General features: G+C 40.7%; 1 protein-coding gene across 1 annotated transcript; it reads left to right on the plus strand.

Moving 5' to 3' along the window:
• The first annotated feature begins 16,083 nt into the window (after positions 1-16,083).
• LOC122728679 (tripartite motif-containing protein 43-like) lies at positions 16,084-17,487 on the plus strand. Its single transcript, XM_043967484.1, has one exon. The coding sequence runs from the start codon at positions 16,084-16,086 to the stop codon at positions 17,485-17,487; it is 1,404 nt and encodes a 467-aa protein (XP_043823419.1).
• The last annotated feature ends 5,035 nt before the right edge of the window (positions 17,488-22,522 follow it).

Here is a 22,522-nt window from a genome sequence, read left to right on the forward strand (position 1 = left end):
CTCCCCATCTAAATTAGACCATTTATTACCATTATTATCTTCCTTCTACTAATAAAGCAATCTAAATACTAGTCAGACTACTATTTGGTTCAACTTAACAAGCATTCTTAAGCATCTACCACATGCCAGGCACTATGCTAGCTACAAGATGTATAAAGACAAAAATGGAAATTAGTTTCTGCCTCAAGAAGGTTATATTCAATTTTTTTAAAAAGGGTTATACTCTATTCAGGAAAAATAATAATAATAATAATAATAATAATAATATATACAATTCTAGTTCTCCTGTTCAGTCGACTCCCTAAAAAAGGTAGATATTTGGCAACAGGAATTGGCAAAGAGGAGAAAGGTACAACAGTCAAGGTCAAGGAGATGGTAGTCAGATGGCAAGATGGGAGTCCTCAGAGCTAGCTGCTATGTTTACTCATCTTGATTCCCAATTGAGTAGATAAAGTCATAAATGGTCAAAGGGTCTTCTGGTTAATGGATATCTGAGACCAACAAAAGTACCAAGCCTCGGGGGGGTAACTAGATGGTGCAGTGGATAAAGCACCAGTCCTGGATTTAGGAGAACCTGAATTCAAATATGGTCTCAGACACTTGACATTTACTAACTGTGTGACCTTGGGCAAATCACTTAACCCTCACTGCCCCACTACAAAAAGTACTAAACTTCAAGATGAGTTTGTCACATATCCAGAGAGCCACACCCCAGGCTGATCTGAAGCCCATAGCCTAGAGGATCTATACCTTCCTTTGTATGATAAGCAGTTCATTAGAAGGATGAGTTGAAAGAACATCCTATGGAAATAGTGTTGCTTACTCTCCTTTTTACATTCTCATACACTGTTTTCTTATTCTTATGAACTTTATATTTGTTAAATGTAAAAACAAGTGAATGTACCATCCAAGTAGGTTTCTCTGGTTCTGTGGAAAATCAATCCCCATATCCCAAGAATTCAGGAAATTGAGTAAGTTTAAGGAGGTATAGTCACTTCAGTGTTGGGGGACTAGAACTAATTTCTTCTTGAATGAATGCGTTAATCCATACACCACTGACAATATACAGTGAAGACAATAATGTAAACAAGGGCAATGCTTAGAAAGTCAGATTAATCACACTAGGCAACCTTAATCCTAGAGAACAGATAACGATGGATACCACTCCTCTGTAAGGGACAACCAGAGCAAATGCTGAATTCAATTCGTTTCAGTGATGTGTTCAGCTAGTTTTTCTTTGGTGAAAAGGAGCATTCAGTGAGGGTAGATGATATACTGGAAAATTTCTGTTGTACAAAAGCAAACACTGTCAATATACTCTTTGGAGAAAAAAGTCCCCTCCCATTCTACCCACGAGGAATCCCACTCTCTACCTTGACGGCACATTAATAATATCCGTAAGATCTTGGCAGCCTTTCTGTAATGGATTTTCTCTTTCCCCAACCTCACACCAAGTCTTCAATTCAGTTCATGTAAATGTCAAAATCCCCAGCAGGCAATAGGAGACCTTTTAGATGAGAGAGAACAAGGAAAGGGAATAGATGTATGGATAGTCCAAACAGACTCATCAAAGGACTGTGATTGTTAGAAGCCAGGAAGGAAAGAATGAGAAAATATACGAATGTCCAATCAAGTCATTCAATATTCCTTGTGTTTCTTCTATACCCAGTCACTTCTTAAAACCACTTAAGCCAGGCCTCTCAGTTCCAAAATTGGTCTAATCTGGGGCAAAGCTCATATTTGCTCCAGTGCCCATAGCACCCCACTTCAGACTGTTAGGTTCTAATTTAATGTCCCTATAGGTATTTTTTTGAACTTGTCCTGGAATCAAAAGTTCATTTCTTGACTAGGGAATCTATCAATAATCTTTTCAGAAAACAGACTTTTGATGGATTTATTTCTATCCTGGATTGCCTCTGACTCTTTTTGGGTCAGTGACTAAGGATCTACTCATCAAAACTATTAGCTAGTTCTCATTCTCTCTCTCTCTCTCTCTCTCTCTCTCTCTCTCTCTCTCTCTCTCTCTCTCTCTCTAATATTTAGTATTTTATTTTCCCCAATTACAATGTAGAAGCAATTTTTTAACATTCATTTTTAAAACTTTGAGTTCAAAATTCTCTCCCTTGCTCTCTCCCTAACTACATCCTCATTGAGAAGGCAAGCAATTCTATATAGGTTATACATGTGTAGTCATGCAAAACATTTCCATATTAGTCATGTTGTAAAGAAAAACATAGACAAAAACCATAAAGAAAATAAAGTTTTAAAAATATGCTTCAATATGTATTCAGACACCATCATTTCTTTCTCTGGTCATAGTTAGCATTTTTCAACATAAGTCCTCTAGAGCTTTCTTGGAGCATTTGTATTGCTGATAATAGCCAAGTCATTTACAGATGATCATCCTATAATATTGCTTTTACTTTATACACAGTACATTTCACTTTGCATCAGCTCATGAAAGTCTTTCCAGGTTTTTCTGAGAGCATTCTCCTCACCATTCCTCATAGCACAATAGTATTCCATCATAATCACACGCAACTTGTTCAGCCATTCCCAAAGTGATGGGCATCCCCTCAATTTCCAATTCTTTCCCACCAGAAAAGAGCTGCTAAAAATATTTTTGTACATGCCCTTTTCCTTTTTGCTTTTTTTAAATCTCTTTTTGGATACAGACCTAATAGTAGTATTGCTAGGTCAAAGGGTATGCATGGATTTATAGCCCTTTGGACATAGTTCCAAATTGCTCTACAGAATGGTTGAATCAGTTCACAACTTCAACAACAATGCATTAATGTCTCATTTTCCCCACATCTCCTACAGTATTTGTCATTTTCCTCTTCTGTCCTATTAGCCAGTCTAATAGGTATGAGGTAGTACCTCAGAATTGTTTTGATTTGCATCTCTCTGATAAGTGAGTAAGAGCATTTTTTTCATATGGCAGGTGCAACAGACATTTCCTACTGACCTTCTAATTTGTCTTTGGATGAAAAATTATTTCACCCCATCTTTTGGCGGGTTCTGTTGCTCCAATAATTGTTTTATGGCATGATTTAAAGGTATTCGGAGGGGGTTGGTAGAGGTCTCAGGGAAGCTGCTGCCTTTTCTCTACCATCTTGGCTCTGTCCCCAGTACTTCTCTTTAAAAAAGAAAAACAATCACTCTCTCCCCATATAAACAGTAGATACTTTATAGAGAAATTATCTACCCAGGGTATTCCTTTTTAATGTCCTTAATAAATGTTTCTCCTCTTTGTCTCCTTGAGGTCATATCCAATACCACAGAAGCTATATCACAAGCAGAGGTCCAGACCAAAGGTGTCAAACATGTTAATCATTGTAACTGCATGCAGGAGCAACACTCCCCGGTGTCAATAAAACAGATAGTGTAGAACATAGATAATGTTAACATGTGATTTTTCTTAGTCAACATGAAGCTTGCAGGAATCCTTATGTAGGGTTTAGTGGATCCCATTCCCACTTGAGTTTGACACTACTGGTATACACCATTCAAAAAAATTTCTTTTCTTTGTAATACTATGCTTCATTTTATGCATTTTAATAAATATTTTTATTTAAAGTTTTGAGTTTCAAATTCTAACCCTCCTTTCCTCCCTCCCCCCCACTGACATGGAAAGCAATAATTTTCTCATGATATATGTGTATGTGTGTGTGTATCTACATATAGAGATACATACATATACACATATATGTAGACATATATACATATACAAATGTGTGTATATAGATAGATAATCACTAGACATTTTATATAAGAAAACTAAAAGAAAAAGAAAAAATGAAAGAAAGTGAAAATAGCATGCTTCAAACTGTGTTCAATCAATATCAGTTCTTTCTTTGGAGGTGTCTTGTATCATTGCATTGCTAAGAATAGGCAAATCATTCAGAGTTCTTCATCAAAGAATAATTCTGTCACTAGTTTCTCTTGGTTCTGCTCAGTTCACATAAATCTTTCCAGACCTTTCTGAAATCCTCCTGTTTGTCATTTCTTATAGCACAATAATATTCCATTACAATCACACCACAGCTTGTGTAACCATTCCCCAATTGATAGGCATTCCTTTGATTTCCAATTATTATCCACCACAAAAAGAGCTGCTATAAATCTTTTTGTACAAATAGGTCTTTTTTGAGGCAGCTAGATGGTGCAGTGGCTAAATCACCAGCCCTGGATTCAGGAGGACCTGAGTTCAAATCTGGCCTCAGACACTTGACACTTACTAGCTGTATGACTCTGGGCAAGTCACTTGGCCCTCATTGCCCTGTAAAAATAAAAAAAATAAAAAAGGGGGCACAGCTAGGTGGTACAGTGGATAAAGCAGTGGCCCTGGATTCAGGAGGACCTGAGTTCAAATCCAGCCTCAGACACTTGACACTTACTAGCCGTATGACCCTGGGCAAGTCACTTAACCCTCATTGCCCCATATGGGGACCAATTTTTAATTGGAGAGTGCTAGCTAAGCGGCTCACCGCAATATTGGGGCAAGGAAGGAGACCGGCAGCCTCCCTCAAAACAGAACAAGATTTATTTTAACAAGAACGAACTTTAAAAAAACCCCACAAAAACAGGATCAGTAGGATCAAGGGAAAGGAAATAAAATGGGGAAAGGGAAATTATAATACCTGAAAAAATACCACCACCTAGGAATCAGCTGAAAATACACAGCAGAACGCCTGTCTCTTTCCAGCTTCCACCTAGAATGTCCAATTCTCCTCCCCCAAACCTAGAAACACCCCACACAGCCCCAGCCAATGGGATGACCACTCTGACAGTCACATGACTGCCCTCACTAGGCTTCCAATCATTATAATTTTGCCAGGCCCACATAGGCATCGGCAAGTGGTGATGACGTGAGGTGCCAGAGCGCTGACAACAGCTACAACCAGTGCGTGGAGCACCATGCGGTTTGCGGAGCCCCTGGCCAGTGTGCGCCAAGGCATAAAAACCTCAAATAACAATTAATTCTTTACACCCACAAAAAAAGAAAAAGGAAAATGAACAGATCCATATATATAGTCTGGACAGAAAGTTGCCTTTCCAAGGTTTCATAGTGATTTTTATGGTCTTTCAACTTCTTTTTCCCAGGCAAAGCCATTTGAACTTTAAATCAAGCTGTCAGTAAAGAACTAAATGAAAACTCAGCTTGGACTTGTCTTCTTTGGCCTCTCTCATTATTGTGAGCATTCACCATTGCTATGGTGACACATGCATTTGTGAAAATGGATTGTCAAGAAAAACAAATAAAAGACTCAGGGCTTGTAGGCTCTGACAAGAACTATCTCCTTTTTCTCCTCCAGGAAGCTTCAAAAATAATAAGAAAGTGCAGGAGGAAGACTCCTGGGGTGTACACTCTGCTACTATTACATTTACAAGCATCTTCTCCCTACAGTTGGCCTTCCCTTGATGTCTACAGCAGATCCCTCTGTTTCTGATTCCCTTTGGCCTCAGCACATATCCAGATGCCCTTTCTTCCTTCTTTCTTTCCTTCCTGGCCTTCTCACCACCTCCAGCTATCCTTTGCCTGTAGTTACTTGCCTTAAATAACAAGCACTTGATATTTAATTGGCACCGTTTAGCTACAGACAAGCAAGACATAATTGGCACTGCATCTACCAACAGTAGATATTTGAAATATTTTGAAAAGAGAAAGAAATCGCAATGGCATACTTGGACATCTATTTGCAAACCTGTGGCTTCACTTCCTCTCTAACATTCAACCTCAGTTGAAGTGTTCCCTATCACACAAGAACCAGTCTTCCTCATCATGTGTAAAAATGACAAGAAGAACAAGTCGAGAAAGGTAATCCTTTCATTTATCTAAATTCTACTTACATGAGAACAAAAAGTCTCCAGAAAACAATCGTAGGGATGCAAATGGGGATCAGAGGAGCAGAGATGCTATTGTGACTAACTCCAAACATCAATTGAAGATTTTTTAAATGGCACTATTCCTAATGCCCATTAGTTTAAAGCCACAGAATCTCAGAGGTGGGGGTGGAAGTGATGGCCAACTAGTTTAGCGTCTATCTAAAGAGGCATCCTCTCCACAGCATTCCTGACTGGTGCTGCTTCAAAAACAAATTGGAAACCTCCAGTTTGATAACACCTAGACTGTCTCTCAAAGCAGCCTTTGGGATAACTCTGATTATTGGGAAATGCTTCCATACTTCCAGACATCTCTCCAATTTCCACTTCATTTTTCTTAGGTACCTAGAGGCTGCTACATGGGACAGTGAATAGAGCACTGGATCTGGAGGCAGGAAGACCTGAGTTCAAATCCAACCATCGACACTTAGCTGTATGACCCTGGACAAGTCATCTAACCTCTGTTTGCCTTGGTTTCCTCAGCTTTAAATTAAAGCTAATAACAACATTTACCTCAAGAGCTGTTATGAAGATCAAATGAGATAAAATTTGTAAGGCAATTAACATAGTGCCTGGCACATAGCTACATATAGATGCTTATTTTCTTCCCTCTTCTTAGATCTGAATCTGGGACCAAGAAAACCAAGAAAAATCCTTCTTCCACATTACAGCCTATCAAATGCATGAAAATAGGCATTGTGTCTAAGTATCATCTTCTACAAGTTAATTATCATTAGGTCTTTCAATTAATCCTCATGCTATACATCTCTAGTCTTCTCATCATTCTGATCATTGATATCCCTTTTCTTAATGTTCTTCCTTAAATGTGATATCCTGAATCAAATAAAAAATTCCAGATGTGGGCCGATAGGAATAGTTGGATCACTCTTTGTGACCCCATTTGGGGTTTTCTTGGCAAAGATTTATTTATTTAGTGCTATACCAATCAAACTATCAAAAATATTTTATAGAACTATAAAAATAATGACAAAATTCATTTGGAAAAACAAAACTCAAGGATATAATAGGAATCAATGAAAAATGCAAAAGAAGGGTGTCTAGAAATACTAGATCTCAAACTGTATTGTAAAGTGGCAATTATCAAAAACCAATCTGATACTGGCTAAGAAACAGAGAGGTTAATCAGTGGAATAAAATAGGTAAAAATTACAATACAGTAAATTACTATAGTAATCTAATATATAATAAATCCAAAGAGCCAAGATTTGAGGGGAAAAACCTCATTATTTGAGAAAAACTGCTGGGAAAACTGGAAAACAGTATGGCAGAGACAAGGTATAGACCAACATCTCAGGCTGTATACTAAAATAAGTGTGAGTGAGATTTTCCCCGCCCCTTAAATATGAGATTTAATTGTGATAGCAATCAGTATAATAGACTCCAAATGGTGATTTGCTCTAAATTAAGTTTTCTTGTAATTACTTAGAGCATAGATATTATGTAATTATTCTTTATATACTTTCAGTAGCTTAAGTAATGTGTCATGACTGATCAGGACACATTGTTATGTGTATGAACATTTACTTTTCTTAAATGGTCAACCAATCGGTTGAAAGGACAACGACCTTTCTGTCCAAAAATGAGGACTTCCCTGTCCATTAACAATTAAAGGAACATCTGTAAGCATTTCAGAATCTCAACTGAATATATGAATTGTACCATTTGACCTTATGATGCAGATAAAATGGGAGGTGTTGATATCTTAAAATAGGAAGGTATATAAGCATTTAAGGCACCTGGGGTATAAAAGTCAGAGACCTGTAGAGCTCAGGGTCTTCGGTTCTACTCCTGACTGACCCTCTCTCAATAAACCTATCTTTCTACAGCTTGGAGACTTTGATGTTTCTTTTCTTCATCGGACTTGGAAATTTTAGTGATATAAAGTCAAAATGGGCACATGATTTAAACATAGAGGATGATACCATAAGCAAATTAAGAGAGTATGGAATCATTTATCTGTCAGATTTATAGACAGAGGAAGAATTTAGGACCACAGAAGTTATATAGAGTAAAACAAAATGTAAAATAGATCATTTTCATTATATAAAATTTAAAAGGTTTTTTTGCACAAACAAAACTAATGTAACCAAGATTACAAGGGTAGCAGAAAACTGGGAAAGAATTTTTGAAATAAATATCTCTGATAAAGGCCTCATTTATAAGTTATATAGAAAACTGAGTCAAATTTATAAAAATATAAGTCATTCCCCAGTTGATAAATGGTCAAAGGATATGAACAGGAAGTTTTCAGACAAAGAAATCAAAGCTATCTATAATCATATGAAGAAAATGCTCTACATCACTATTGATCAGAAAATGCAAATTAAAACAACTCTGAGGTATCATCTCATACCTATCAGAGTGGCAAATATAGCAAAAAGGGAAAATATTAGATGTTGGAAAGGATGTGGAAATCTGGGATGCTAATCCACTGTTGGTGGAGTTATGAAAAGATCCAATCTTTCTGGAGAGCAATTTGGAACTATTCACAAAGGGCTATAAAACTGTGCATGTGTGAGAACCAGGGTGCCACCCCCTGTTGAGAAAGCTTGAGGTGACCTTTCTGAGATTTCAAAGGTCAGGCTTTCATCCTGGAAGTTCATTGACTGCCTATAAGTCATGTCAATCAATGGACTTGAATGCTACCAGCCAATTAGCTTGGAGCTGTCTGTGGGGACAGCCCCTCTTTTGGTTTGACAGGGGGCTTCCGGGGGATTCAGTCTCTTGGATAGCTAGGTGAAATCGACTTTCTCTCTCTCTATTTGCTAACCCCTAATATACTTTAATAAATGCTTAAAAGCCTAAACTGTTGTTGAATTCATAAGTAAACTTAGCTAGTTCTCCCAGCCACACTGGGGGGGCAGGTAAGGACACACACATTAGATTTTAAACATCACACATGCCATTTGATACAGCAATACCACTACTAAGTGTATATCCCAAAGACATTCCCCCAAAAGAGAAAAAGACTTATTTGTACAAAAAAGATTTATAGCAGTTCTTTTTGTGGTAGATAAGAATTGGAAATCAAAGGAATGCCCATCAAGTGGAGAATGGCTAAACAAGCTGTGGTATATGATGGTGAATGTTATTGTGCTATAAGAAATGGCAAACAGGGTGATTTCAGAAAGGCCGAGAACTAAAACTATCAACATAAGTAACTAAAAGCTGGGCAGTGACCCATGTAGTTTATCATTGTTTGAAGGCCTCTGATTAGCATTGCTATATTTATTCGGGGGAAAAGTCAAGGCTGTAGCTGAGAATTACACAGCTAACTATACCAGTCCGTCTTTTGGCTGTGATTGCCATGTGGCTGCAAATGTCAGCAAGGTTTCTCTCAAGACAAGCCATTTTTGAGTTTTTGAGCTGAGTCAGGTATATTCACTTTCATAGGTATTCTTAGCAATACAATGATCCAAGATAATACCAAAGGGCTAATGCTGAAGCATACGACCCACCTCCAAAGAAAGAACTGATATTAATTGAACACTGCCTGAAGCTTGTGATTTTTTATTTCCTTTCATTTTTTTATTCAAGTTTTCTTGTACAAAAATACGAAGATGGTAATGTTTTACATAATCATACACGTATAACCCATATCTGATTCTTTGCTGCCTCAGGAAGTGGGGAAGGGAGGGAGGAAAAGGGGGATAAAAAATGGAAACCCAAAACTATAAATAAAAATGTTTGTACATTAAAGAATAAAGATCCTGGGAGTGCTTCACCATTTCCTTCTACAGCTCATTTTTACAGAGGAGGAAACTAGGAAAAAACAGGATTAAATAATTTGTCCTGGGTCACACAGCTATTAAGTGTCTGAGAACAGATTTGAACTCAGGAAGATGAGTCTCCCTGACTCCAGGTCCAGCACTCTATCCACTGCATCACCTAGCTGCCCTATCAGAGTATATAAATGTTTGCTGATGGTTTTAGGTAGATACTGCTTATTATTTTAAGGCAATGTTCCACTTATTTCCTATGCTTTCTAGTTTTTTAATAATAATGAGAGCAGGATTTTGTTCAAAAGCTTTCTCTGCATATATTGAGATAATTATATGATTTGGGTTAGTTTTGATATAGATATGGTTGATTATATTGATAGGTTTCCTAATGTTGAACAAGAACTGAGTTCGTGATATAAATCCCACCTGGTCATAGTGTATCATCCTGGTGATGAATTGCTGTAATCTCCTTTCTAATATATGTTCATTATTTCTTTTTATAAGTATTTTATTATTTTCCAGTTACCTAGAAGGATAGTTTTCAAAAGTCTTGTTTCCTACCTTCACATCTAGCCTGAGACTTTAGTTGCTCTGTGACACTGGATATTTTTTTTAACCCTGTTTCCCTTAGTTGCCTCATCCATCCAATGGGATGGAGAAGGAAAGGGAAAACTATTCCATCATCTTTGGCCAGCAAACCACAAATGAGATCAAAAAGAGTGGGACAGGGGGCAGCTAGGTGGTGCAGTGGATACAGAACCAGCCCTGGATTCAGGAGGACCTGAGTTCAAATCTGTCCTCAGACACTTGACATGTACTAGCTGTGTGACCTTTGGCAAGTCACTTAACCCTCATTGCCGGTCCCGCCCCCCCCCCCAAAATGGGATAGGACTGAAAGGCATGTGAAATAAAGAAAATATGCATAAGCACATTGAAAGAAAACATTTATTTCATATTATATTAAATAACATTCAAAGTGGGTTTTACTAACTTCCAGAGGGATGGTCCTGGAAAAAGCATCAACCAGCTTTCAATGTGGATGGCAAGTGTCCAGTGGGTGACCGTGGTTTCTGTCCTGTCATGAAATAGGTGAAGCTCATCCTCTTGTAGGGGAAGGCTGGAAATTGAAGGACCACAGCCAGGGAGCCTGGTGGTGGGTTGAGAATAACTCTATGGAGAAACGCTCAGAGAGATGAATAGCATCAAACACAAAGAGGAGAGTGGACTGGACAGAGAACCATGGACCAGCCTTTTGTTCCTGGAAGTGAGGGGCCAGGAGAAAAGAAGGGTTTGACAGGCTCGTTCATGGAATAGGGGAGAACCTATAGATGAGGGAACTGTGGAGAACGTTATAAAAGACAAGAGTGCCAGGCATGAAGTCCAGGACTTGAGGACTGTATTCCAGGTAGACCCGACTCTGGGCACAGGACCTTCAATCGATGGTTCAATGATCCTGGATAGGTCTGCAAATAGTAATCATCTCTTTCTTGACACATCGCAGCAGGAACACAGAGGCAACAGGGATATTCATCCCTGCCACTCCTTCTCCTCAGCTCTGGGGAAAGACCCCTAGTGCCCACTGAGATAGTGACTTACGTCCACCTCCCAGTACTGTCTGCCTGAGCTGAAGGCCTGCTCTGCAAAGATATAATGGCCAAGAGAGTCCTCAGGTGATCGGTCCCCCCCTGCCAGCCTTCTGTAGCCTTCACACTCTTCAGATCCTCAGAAACAGTCAGAATGGGACTGGCTGATGTGGGATCCATTGTGATGTCCACCCTGAATCGCCTTAGCAACTCTATCATGCCCGGTATGGGACATAATCTCAGTTCTGGGGTCATAGCCTTGGTCATTTGGGACAACACTGACTCACTCCTTCCCAGCAGTTGCTTGATATCCTGTAGCAGTTCCACATTGAGTAGGTGGTCCACATTGAGTTGTTGGCCTGCTTTCTGCAGATCTTCTTGAGGTCCTGAAGGGTCTGCATATGCTTGGGATAGTCTGTGCTGGCTTGCCCTTTGCTCGTGCGTTATCCTTCGAAGACAACAGTGTTCTTTCTCGATCAGTAATAGTGTTGTTGTAGTATTCTCCTACCATCATTCTATTCCAGTTGACACCAGGTCTCTCTCCTGAACGTGAAGTATCTCTGCTTCCTTCACTTCCTTCACCACCTGAGTCAGGATGTACTGCAGCTTCTCCCTGCATCTGGGAGCAGCCTCTTCTACAGGAGAGAGCATGTGAGCCCCATGCTCTGGGGTTTGGGAACATCTCACACAGATGGCTGTCCTGGTCATCTTCACAGAAAAAGCTTGAGGCCTTTCTCATGAGTGGCACACTGGTGCTGCCCTTCAGCAGCATGCAAAAGGCTGGCAGCTGAGCTCTTTGCCCACCCCAGTCAGCTGGGCTAGGTGCCTGTTCACTGCTGGCAATTCTCTGACCTGGGGCACTTGCCTGCATTCGGGACAAGAGAAGTTGGTAGCTCCAACATTCCAGCTCAAGGAGAGACCATGCATCGGCAAAAGCTGTGCCCACACTCCATGGTGACTGGCTCAGAGAAGTAGCTCTGACAGACACCACAGGTGATTTCCCTTAGCAATTCCTGCAGCCTTTCCCTAGCAGCAGCCATTCTTCTCTCTCTAACTGCTTCTTTTCTGCAGCAGCTGAGATGGAGAGATTTCTGTTCCACTGAAGGCAGTGCTTCTCAGCAGAAGGATGCTCTGCTTTTATAGGAGCTAGCTCCACCCCTTTGAGGGTCTCCTTGGGAAGGTGTGAATCCCCCTGGCTTGGAAGCCTCCAGGTCAACCTGTGAACTCTTGCTGCTTGCAGCTGGGCTGTGGGCCCCCAGAGTTCACACTTCTGGTGACTCCTTTGAAAGGACAGGGTTAACCATGCTGAGAGTGCTCCTGTGTTTGTAAGGAGCAATGCCATGGAAACATGGAGGTTTTAGCTTAAAGGATTCTCAAATATGATTTGTGCACTGAACTTCTGTAGACAGAAGAATCTACAGATAGGTTCTTTCCTTTCCCCTTCTGGGCTGAATCTATTGCAAAGGATTCTTTTGTGTGTGTGTGGGGGGGCAATGAGGGTTAAGTGACTTGCCCAGGGTTACACAGCTAGTAAGTGTCAAGTGTCTGAAGCTAAATTTGAACTCAGGTTCCCCTGAATCCAGGGCCAGTGCTTTATCCACTGTGCCACCTAGCTGACCACCAAAGTATTCTTAAGACCCTTTCTATCCTTCCTTTTCAATCCATGTACAGACCATCACAGAATATGAGATTTAGGTAGGACCTCTCTAGGTTTTTTTCTTCAAGCCCCACCAAAAGGCCATCCCCATGAAACCATATCCCAGGAGTGTCAGTCCATTCTCTGATGCAGGGGGAATGTGGCTTCCCTCATTGGGATTTCTTAGGGTCCTCTTTTCTATTATAGTGACCTCTACATCTTTCTCCCTTCTCAATGTTCTCCTTCCCCCTCAATCCAGACTCTCCATAGTTGCTAAATATCCTTCCCTCAAGCAACTAGAAGATTGAAAATATCTAAAATCCTTTGGATTTTTATTTTATTTTATTTTATTTATTTTATCTCTTACTAGACCCCTGAGTGGGAGATAGCATACTGGACATCAAAGGGTTTGAGCCAGTATCAAAGCACCTAGATCATCTCTCCAGTGGTCATGAAGATGCCTCTCAATAAAATGAATCCCACTTCTGACACCAGAAAAGTTAAGCTGGCAAAGCCCAACCCCTCAATACGCAGAGAAATCCAAGATGAATTAAAGGAGAAAAATTGTATTAGGAAAAATATCAGACAATTGTGTCGAGGTACCACAGTATAAAGGACAAGGGAGCCCATAGCCCAGGAGAAGCTGGGGAAATTTATGCTTACACACACACACACAAACTTCAGGGACAGGTTGGTGAAAAGAATGAACAATCTTTCCCATGAAGCAGTAAGACACAGAATATGTTTTGCAGGAACAGTTGACAACAAGGCTGGCAAAGCAGTTTGGTTGGGGGGGGGGAGTGGAGGTGAGGACTCAAAAAGGTCATCCATGGAATATCATCAAAGGTTTCTGGGAATGAACAAAACTTAGGCTCATTGCAGACTCCTAATTGGTTCCTTTCAGAAACAAAACAAAACAAAACAAAACAAACCTCTTACTGTGTGTCCAGTGTACCTGGCTGGTAAGGTAACTCATAGAAAACAGGCATATTAATATCAGGGATATGGACACACTTCCTGCTGATATCAACTCAATGCCTTCCTTTCTTCATCTGTAAAACAGATCTAAAACCTATATGTGCCATTTACCTCACTGGATTTTGGTAAAAGTCCAAGAATGTAAAGTATGTAAAATACTTTTCAAATCTTGCTATATGAAAGAATAAAACCATAAGAGAAACATCTCCCATAAGTCACTTGCTGAATAAATGAAACAAAAAAGAAAAAATTTTAAAATGCAGTGGCAAAATTGAGCTCTGTTGGGCCAGATGCTTTCTTGGAGTTTCTTCATCTATTCTGTGATGCTGGCCTCCACAGAGCCTCTATGGCAGCCAATCGTGTGTTAGAAAGATGCCTGTGTTCAGACTTCAGAGAGATTTTGAATTCAAATCTTGCCTTTACCCTTATTGGTTCTGGCTGGAAGTTGAGCCTTTGAAAATGTACCTTTTGGGAAATTGAAGTCTGGCTTTGATTAGATGCCTCTTTGCTACCCAACCCAGGACACCTGACTCAAGCTGGCCCATATTCATAGAATACCACTTTCTTTTTTTTTGTTTGTTTGTTTTTTTATTTTTAGTGAGTAAATTGGGGTTAAGTGACTTGCCCAGAGTCACACAGCTAGTAAGTAGAATACCACTTTCTGAGCAGACCATGGCTCATCAGCATCTAAGTCACCATGGCCCTCTCAGACTTGCTCACTCATGGGCATGACCATATAAATTGACTGAAGCAATGCTCACACAAAACTCATAAGCCTCTACATGATCCTTCCAACTCTGTTGCATCAACATGACCCCTAACCATAGTTTGAATCCTCCCTTATAAGCCACTTTCAATCAGTCAATCCATAAAACTTTCAGAACTCATTTCTTCCCCACTTAGAGAGCAGCATCTCTCCCCTGGCACAATTCCTGAGGCTTTTAAATATATCAGGGATGTTGTGAGTACAAGCTGATGCTCTTATTCCTATCCCATTACCAGGCGTTAACTGCATCTCTTATGGGAGCCTCTGACTCCAGGATAGCGCCAGGGAAGCTACAGAGATATTAGCCAGTACTTGACAAAATGGAGACATAAGCAAAATGGGGGGAAAGCACTTGGCTGCCCAATCATGTTGCCTTTATTGAAGTACCCTTTACTCAGTTCAATTCAATGTAGCTAACAAATGTAGCCACCTACAATTTCTGCAGGAACTGTGCAAAATATTAGAAGTCAAGCAAACCAGACCAGACCATGCCCTCAAGAAGCTGCCATTTGTTAAGGAAAGGTGGGGTGAGGGAAGGAAACCGTAATTTCCCAGAGAAGTTTCAAAGCCCAACAATGCTTTTCTTGGTAACGTATAATCATAAAGAATAAAATTCAATTATAGTGCTTCTTGTGTGCAATTGATTGAAAAAACATACATTCTACTACTTAAAAGAAGAAACTAGTCTGTTGTTCTATCATTCCACTGACCAGGGTTTTAGATATTTGCAATCCTCAAGTTGCTTGAGGAAGGTTACTTTGACAACTTTGGAGAGGATGGATTATGGAGGAAGGAGACAATAAGAAGGGAGACTGTTGTGGAGATCACTGAAATAGAAAAGAGCTCCTGAGAACCCCAATGTGGGTGATCACTTTTCTCCTGAAGCAGAGAATGAACTTCTGGGATATGTTATCTTGGGAATGTCCTTGATGTGTGGGTTGGACAAAATGACATAGAGAAGTCTTTCTCAATCTCATTCTGTGACTCCATGTAAATGGATTGAAAAAGAAGGATGGAAAAGATGCTTAAGAAGACTTTGGTGGTGACTGGGTGTGAAAGGGGAAAGGAAATAACCTGTCTGTACATTCCTCTGATGATAAAATATCTCTTCAAAAATCAGGTTTGAAAATCCATGAAGTGAAAAGTTCCATGTTTCCATAGCATTCCTCCCTACAGAAACAGAATACTCTCAGTGTGGTGATTGAACTCTATTCATCCAAAGGAGTCAATCACAAGTATGAACTCGGTGGTGGTGGTGGTGGTGGTGGGGAGGGGAGGGGGTCACAGAGCTGCTGCAAGCAACAAGAGTTGACAGGTTGACCTGGAGACTTCTATGCCCAGGAATTCACACCTTCCCTAGGAGACCCTCAAAGGGGAGGGGCTAGCTCCTATAAAAGCAGAGCATCCTTCTGCTGAGAAGCACTGCCTTCAGGGGCACTGAAGTCTGTTCCTCGAACTTGCTGCAGAAAAGAAGCAGTTGCAGAGAGAAGAATGGCTGCTGCTGTGGAAAGGCTGCAGAAACTGCAGAAGGAAATCACCTGTGGTGTCTGTCAGAGTTACTTCTCTGATCCAGTCACCATTGGGTGTGGGCACAGCTTTTGCCGAACATGTCTCTCCTTGAGCTGGAGAGCTGGAGCTGGAGCTTTCTCTTGTCCGGAATGCAGGCAAGTGCCCCAGGTCAGAGAATTCCCAGCAGTCAACAGGCGCTTAGCACAGCTGACTGAGGTGGGCAAAGAACTCAGCTGCCAGGTTTTGCATACTACTGAACAGCAGCACCAGTGTACCACTCATGAGAAAGGCCTCAAGCTCTTCTGTGAAGATGACCAGACATCAGTCTGTGTGAGATGTTCCCAAAGCCCAGAGCATGGGGCTCACATGCTGTCTCCTATAGAAGAGGCTGCTCCCAGATGCAGGGAGAAGCTCCAGAACATCTTGGCTCAGGTGGGGAAGAAAGTGGAGGAAGCTGAGACACTTCTTGTTCAGGAGGAGAGATTTGCTGTAGACTGGCATTCAATGATTACAAGAGAATACTGCAAACTGTACCAATTTCTGATGGAGGAAGAATCCAGATGTCATGAAAGGATAAGGCAAGAGCAAAATGCACGCCAGGACATGATCTGCCAGTATCGAAAAAGGCTTCAGACACTCGTGGTGGATCTCCAGGAAGCAGGTCACCAACCCAACTTGGACCTGCTACAAGATGTCAAGCAGCTTCTGGGAAGGAGTGAGTCAGTATTGGCCCTAAGGGCCAAGACTGTCACCCGAGAACTGAGAGAATATCCCATCCCTGGCACGATAGAGATGTTGAACCAATTCAGGGTGGACATCACAATGGATCCCACATCAGCCAGTCCCATTCTGACTGTTTCTGAGGATCTGAAGAGTGTGAAGGCTACAGAAGGCTGGCAGGTGGAGAACAAGCATCCTGCAGACTCTAATCTCCATATTGTCCTTGCTGAGCAGGCTTTCAGCTCGGGCAGACACTACTGGGAGGTGGATGTGAGTCAACTACCTCAGTGGGTCCTGGGGATACATTCTCCCTACATGAAGAGAAAAAGGGGCAGAAATATGAACCCCTGGGCCATTGTGTTCCTGCTCGGATGTGTCAAAAAGGAAAATGATTACTATTTGCAAACCTTTCCTGGATCACTAAATCATAGAGTGAAAGATCCTATACCTAGGGTTGGAGTCTACCTGGAATATACCTCTGGCTCTGTTGTCTTTTACAATGTTCTCCAGTGCTCCCTAATTTATGGATTTCATGCAATTTCATTTACAAAACCTGTCAAACCCATTTTTTCTCCTGGCCCCCCACTTCTAGGAACAGAGGCTGGTCCCATGACTCTCTGTCCAGTGAACTCTCATCTTTCTGCTTGCTGCTATTCATCCCTCTGAACATTTCTACAGAGAGGACTTCTCAACTCATATCAGGATGTGGTCCTTCAATTTCCAGCCTACCCCTGCAAAAGGAAGAACTTCACCTACTTCATGATGAGGGTGACTCTCCCTGCTCATCAAGTGGAAACTTGACTCCCACACTGCAAGCTGAAGGGGATCATTTCTAAGGGCTTTGTACTCTCATTCTCAGTAGATCTCATCTGCTTATGAATTGTCATAATAAATCAATCCTGTTTCAGTAGTTATCAAATATTTATATGAGGGCTATGGTTTCCATATGCTTGTGTTTTCTTTTTTCCCTAGAACTGATCAGTCCTCTGCGGTCCATAGGATTTCAATGTCTACCAGTCCTCTACCCCTTGAAATAAAGCAAACCTTACTTTCTCTCCTATTTAATATAAAAATAAAATCATCTGTGCATTTACCATGGTTATTGTTCATTCATTTCCCTTTTATCCATCTCTTTCTGTCCCCATTTAGGTTTTTCTTGGCAAAGATATTGTAAACATTCACCATTTCCATTTCCAGCTCATTTTACATATAAGGAAACTGAGGCAAACAGGGTAAAGTGACTTGGCCAGGCTTAGAAATCTATTAAGTGTCTGAGGCCAGACCTGAACTCAGGAAGATGAGTCATCCTTATTTTAAGTCAGGCATTTTATTCAAATGTGCTACCTAGCTGCCCCCTTATGCAGTCAGAAATTAACTATTTAATTCCAATGGGATCACAAAAATCAGTTGACAAATGTTCCCAATGCCCTTTGACAAGCTTCTCATACTGCACATATCCCAGATTATGAATCCCTCATGTATATATGGACTCTCTATGCATGGAGTATCTATCTAGGTATGGGATTGTCAATTTAAGGACAAGTAGCCTTTGAATCTTTGTCATTTCCAGACACAGGGAAAGAATCTATTAGTCCAAATTTCAAAAAGAAATATTTCATTTGACTAACATTAATTTGGTTTGAGAACCTAATTCTACTTTTCACTTATCTCTAGCCTTGGAACAAAGATATAGTATGAATATGACATCATTCTTTTGTTTTTAAATAATAAAAATAGATGTTTTTATTTACAGTTTTATGTGCTACCTGTGAACTGTGATGTTTAAAATCTAAATTGTGGTCACCTTAAATCAGAAGCTTCAGCACCAGTCTAGCCTAGAGTTCCAGCCTGGTTGGGTTCTTCCTGAAGTCCTTCTCCACTAGCCTGCTTTAATCAGGAGCTCTCCAGCAAGCTGATTGTGGAAGCTTCTGATTTAAGGTGACCACAATTTAGATTTTAAACATCACATACCCTTTCTCCCCACCCACTTCATGAGGCAGTAAGCAATCAGATTTAGGTTATACATTTGCAACTATGTAAAACATTACCATATTCATCATTTTGTATAAGAAAACTTGAATAAAAGAAAAAGTGAAAGAAAGTAAACAAGGGCACACTTCAGTCTATGTTCAATCACAATCACTTCTTTCTTTGGAGGTGGACAGTATGCTTCCTCATTAGTCCTTTGGGATTGTCTTGCATCATTGTATTGCTGAGAGTAGGTAAGTCATTCAGAGTCCTTCATCAAATAATAGGGCTGTCACTGTTCACAATGTTCTCCTGGTTCTGCTCATTTCACTATCCATCAGTTCATAGAAGTCTTTCTAGGCCTTCCTGAAATCATCCTGCTTGTCATTTCTTCTGCCACAAGAATATTTCATCACACTCATATACCATAGCTTGTTTAGCCATTCCCTAATTGCTGAGCATTCCTTTGATTTCCAGTTCTTAGCAACTATATATAGAACTGCTATAAATATTTTTGTACAAATGGGTCTTTTTCTCTTTTTGGGGATGTCTTGGGAATATAAACCTAGCAGTGGCATTGCTGGATCAAAGGGTATTCAAAGTTATATAGCCCTTTCAGCATAATTTCAAATTGTTTCTCCACAATAGTTGGATCAGTTCACAACTCTACCAACTCTGGATTATTGACATGACATTACTCTTGCCCTAGTGCTTCCTCCTCTCCTCTCCTCTCACTTGTGACTGTAACGATTGGAATGACGCCACCTGCTGGAGACTTACTGTAGAAAAGCTCTGCCATGAAAGGAAGATCTTTGAGGGCAAGGCCATGTGGCGTCAGGAAGTGATATTTGCTGGTGGGAGGAGGAAGAGGGGAGCCTGGCACTCTGATTCTCTCTTTCCTTTGGACTCTGGTGGAGAGCAGAGCTAGAAATGTGCTCTCCCTTTAATAGATAGATGAATGTAGGCCTTTCTCTCTCTCTTTGCCAAATTCTTATTCTCCTTAATAAATGCTTAAAAGCCTAACTCTTGCTAAAGCTTATAATTTATTGGCGACCACTCATTAGATATTTTAGACAGACTAGCTAGAATTTTAGCTTTAACAGGTCCCAGCACAAATGCAACAAGCTATAATTTCTAAATGGTGGAAGACAAACCAACCCCTATTTCCTGTGAAAAGAATCTCTGGGTCTCTGGCTGGAGCTCGTAGGAAACAAGGACTTGCCTCAGGAAGACAATGCTTCTGCTGCTCTTGACTCCAGAGCCAGTGCTCTATCTATCCACTGTGCCACCTAGCTGCCCCTCTGCTTCATTATAACACCTGGGATCTGATGCAAATGGACTAGATGCCTTCTGAGGTCACTTCCTGGTAGTGACTTTAATCCTCTGAGCATTGGACAATCAGAGGCCTCCTTGCATTTTGAGATGCGTTCAAAGAAGACTGTTAGTGTGATACACTGGTAGTATTTCTTTTTCCCCCTTTGCCTGAGGTGTATTTATTTTATGGAAGACAATAAGTAAATGAATTGTAAGGTAGATAGTATTTTGGACTTGGCTTCACAAGAGATCTGGTTTCAATCCAAATTTTCACACGTCTTGATGACTGCACCTTTACAAGCCTTCCTTTCTTCCTCAGATGCCATTGACCTCACAGGATCATGGTTAAGGTCCCTCCAACAAAGGAACATATAAAAAGTGCTTGGCAAATGTTGCTAATAGAGAACTATAAAACATTCAGAAGAAAGGTCCCCATAAGTAATTTGCTTAATAAATGTAATATAAAGAAATCACAAGGTTGCAGGGTGAGATAAATACATATTATACTATTACACTGATAACTACTTTTTGTGATCCACCATGTTTTTCACTTCTGTGAAAACCATACTCTTGAAGAGGTCATTAAAAAGGTTTAATGATGAGATTGGCTCCTAGAACTCAAGGCATTAGCTTCTTAGTTGGGCAGGCAGGACCCCACCCAAGTAAAGGACCTAATTTATCTTCAGAGTAAAGAGAGAATCCAATCTGGGAAAGGCTTTGCCTGGGTGAAATATCTAAGTGAGAGAGAGAGAGAGAGAGAGAGAGAGAGAGAGAGAGAGAGAGAGAGAGAGAGAGAGATCACTTTCCTTGAGCTCTTCAATCAGAGTGTAGGGCAACTCAGTTCAGGAAGGAGAAAACCAGCTGGAGAGTTCTTGATAAAAATGGCATCCCAGGGAACAGAGCCATGATGTCTGAGGAAAGGCGGTGACTTACCTGAGCTCTCCCCAAGAGCCCTTCAAATACCTTCAAATAATGCCATAAGACAATTCCTGGAGCAGCAGAAGCCATGAAAGGATAGGGTTAAATAATTGTACAGCCAAAGACAACTTAGAACATTGGAAAGAAAGGTCAGTTGTACCCAGTTAAGAATGGAGCACAGCCTGGAGTATGCCATGCCATGCCATGCCAGCACAGGCCCAACCCCAGAAAATCAGTAGCAGGGCTTGGGAGTCTCTGAATCAGCAGCAGCAGCAGCAACTGCTTCTGGAATTCAGACCACAGATGATAAGGGGGTCAAACAATTGGCCAGAAGGAGATAATTGAGGTCTCTTTGCTAGTGCTGAGGTAGGATTGTATTGTTTTGCCTATACTCAGATCCAGGTCACAGTCTTGGGTGGTGGTCCCAAGTTGGGGAGGAGCACAAGCACACAATAGCTTGCAGCCACAGTGGAGTAGAATTCTATTCATACTTCCAGGGCAGAAAACCAGGTCTATGATTGCTTGCAGACCAGAGCACAGGGCAGGAGAGTAGTAAACACCTCTCCTTAAATCATAACACCCTGGAAGAATTAAGGACTTACAAATTCCTAGAAGTATCTCAGAGAACAGCTACTCAAACCCCCTGAAGCTTGGGGCAGTGCACCCTGGAAGCAGTTCCCCACTTTAACAAAGAGTTAAAAGTCAAGGAAAAGGCTGGGAAAATGAGCAAACTGAAAAAAATGCTGACAATAGACAGTTTCCAGGGTGACAAGGAAGATCAAAATACACCCTTGGAAGAAGATAACAGTCAAAGCTCCTACATCCAAAGCTTCCAAGAAAAATATGAATTGGCCACAGGCCATAGAACTTCTCAAAAAGGATTTTGAAAATAAAGAGAGGTGAAGGAAAAAATGGAAAGAGAAATGAGAGAGACAAGCAGAATTAAATGAATGTCCAACATCACAGGGCAACTAAAGTCTGAGGCTTCATATGAAGTCAAGACCCCAGGCAAGGTATTTTAGGGATATTGGCCACCTAGCTACCCTGTTATGCACATCAGAAAAATAACTAGATAATTTTCATGAGATAATAAAATTTGTGGTCCAGTACTCGCCAAGGCCCTATGAAAAACTTCTCCTACTTCCCTGTAGTGTCCTAATCCCACACTGGAGTCCCTGATGTGCATATGTGGATAATAGATATCTATAGATGTGGAAATACATGTGTATTTATAAATTTGTACATGGATAAGTATATACACACATAAGTATATATGTGCACATATTCCTATCTCCATGTGTCTCTTTCTGTCTTGTCTCTGTGTCTGACTGGCAGTGGCTATTAAGTGCAGTAAACCCTTAATTGTTTGTCTCTTCCATAAGCAGTGAGAATCTAGGAAGGTCGTTCTAGTCCAGATTTCACCAAGAATTATGCTCTTTCACAACCGTTAATTTGTTTGAAGGTTCTGCTCTTACATTTGTCTTCTCTCTCTGAAGACTCC

The sequence above is a fragment of the Dromiciops gliroides genome, chromosome 5 (genome assembly GCF_019393635.1).
Source record: "Dromiciops gliroides isolate mDroGli1 chromosome 5, mDroGli1.pri, whole genome shotgun sequence".
NCBI lineage: Eukaryota > Metazoa > Chordata > Mammalia > Microbiotheria > Microbiotheriidae > Dromiciops > Dromiciops gliroides.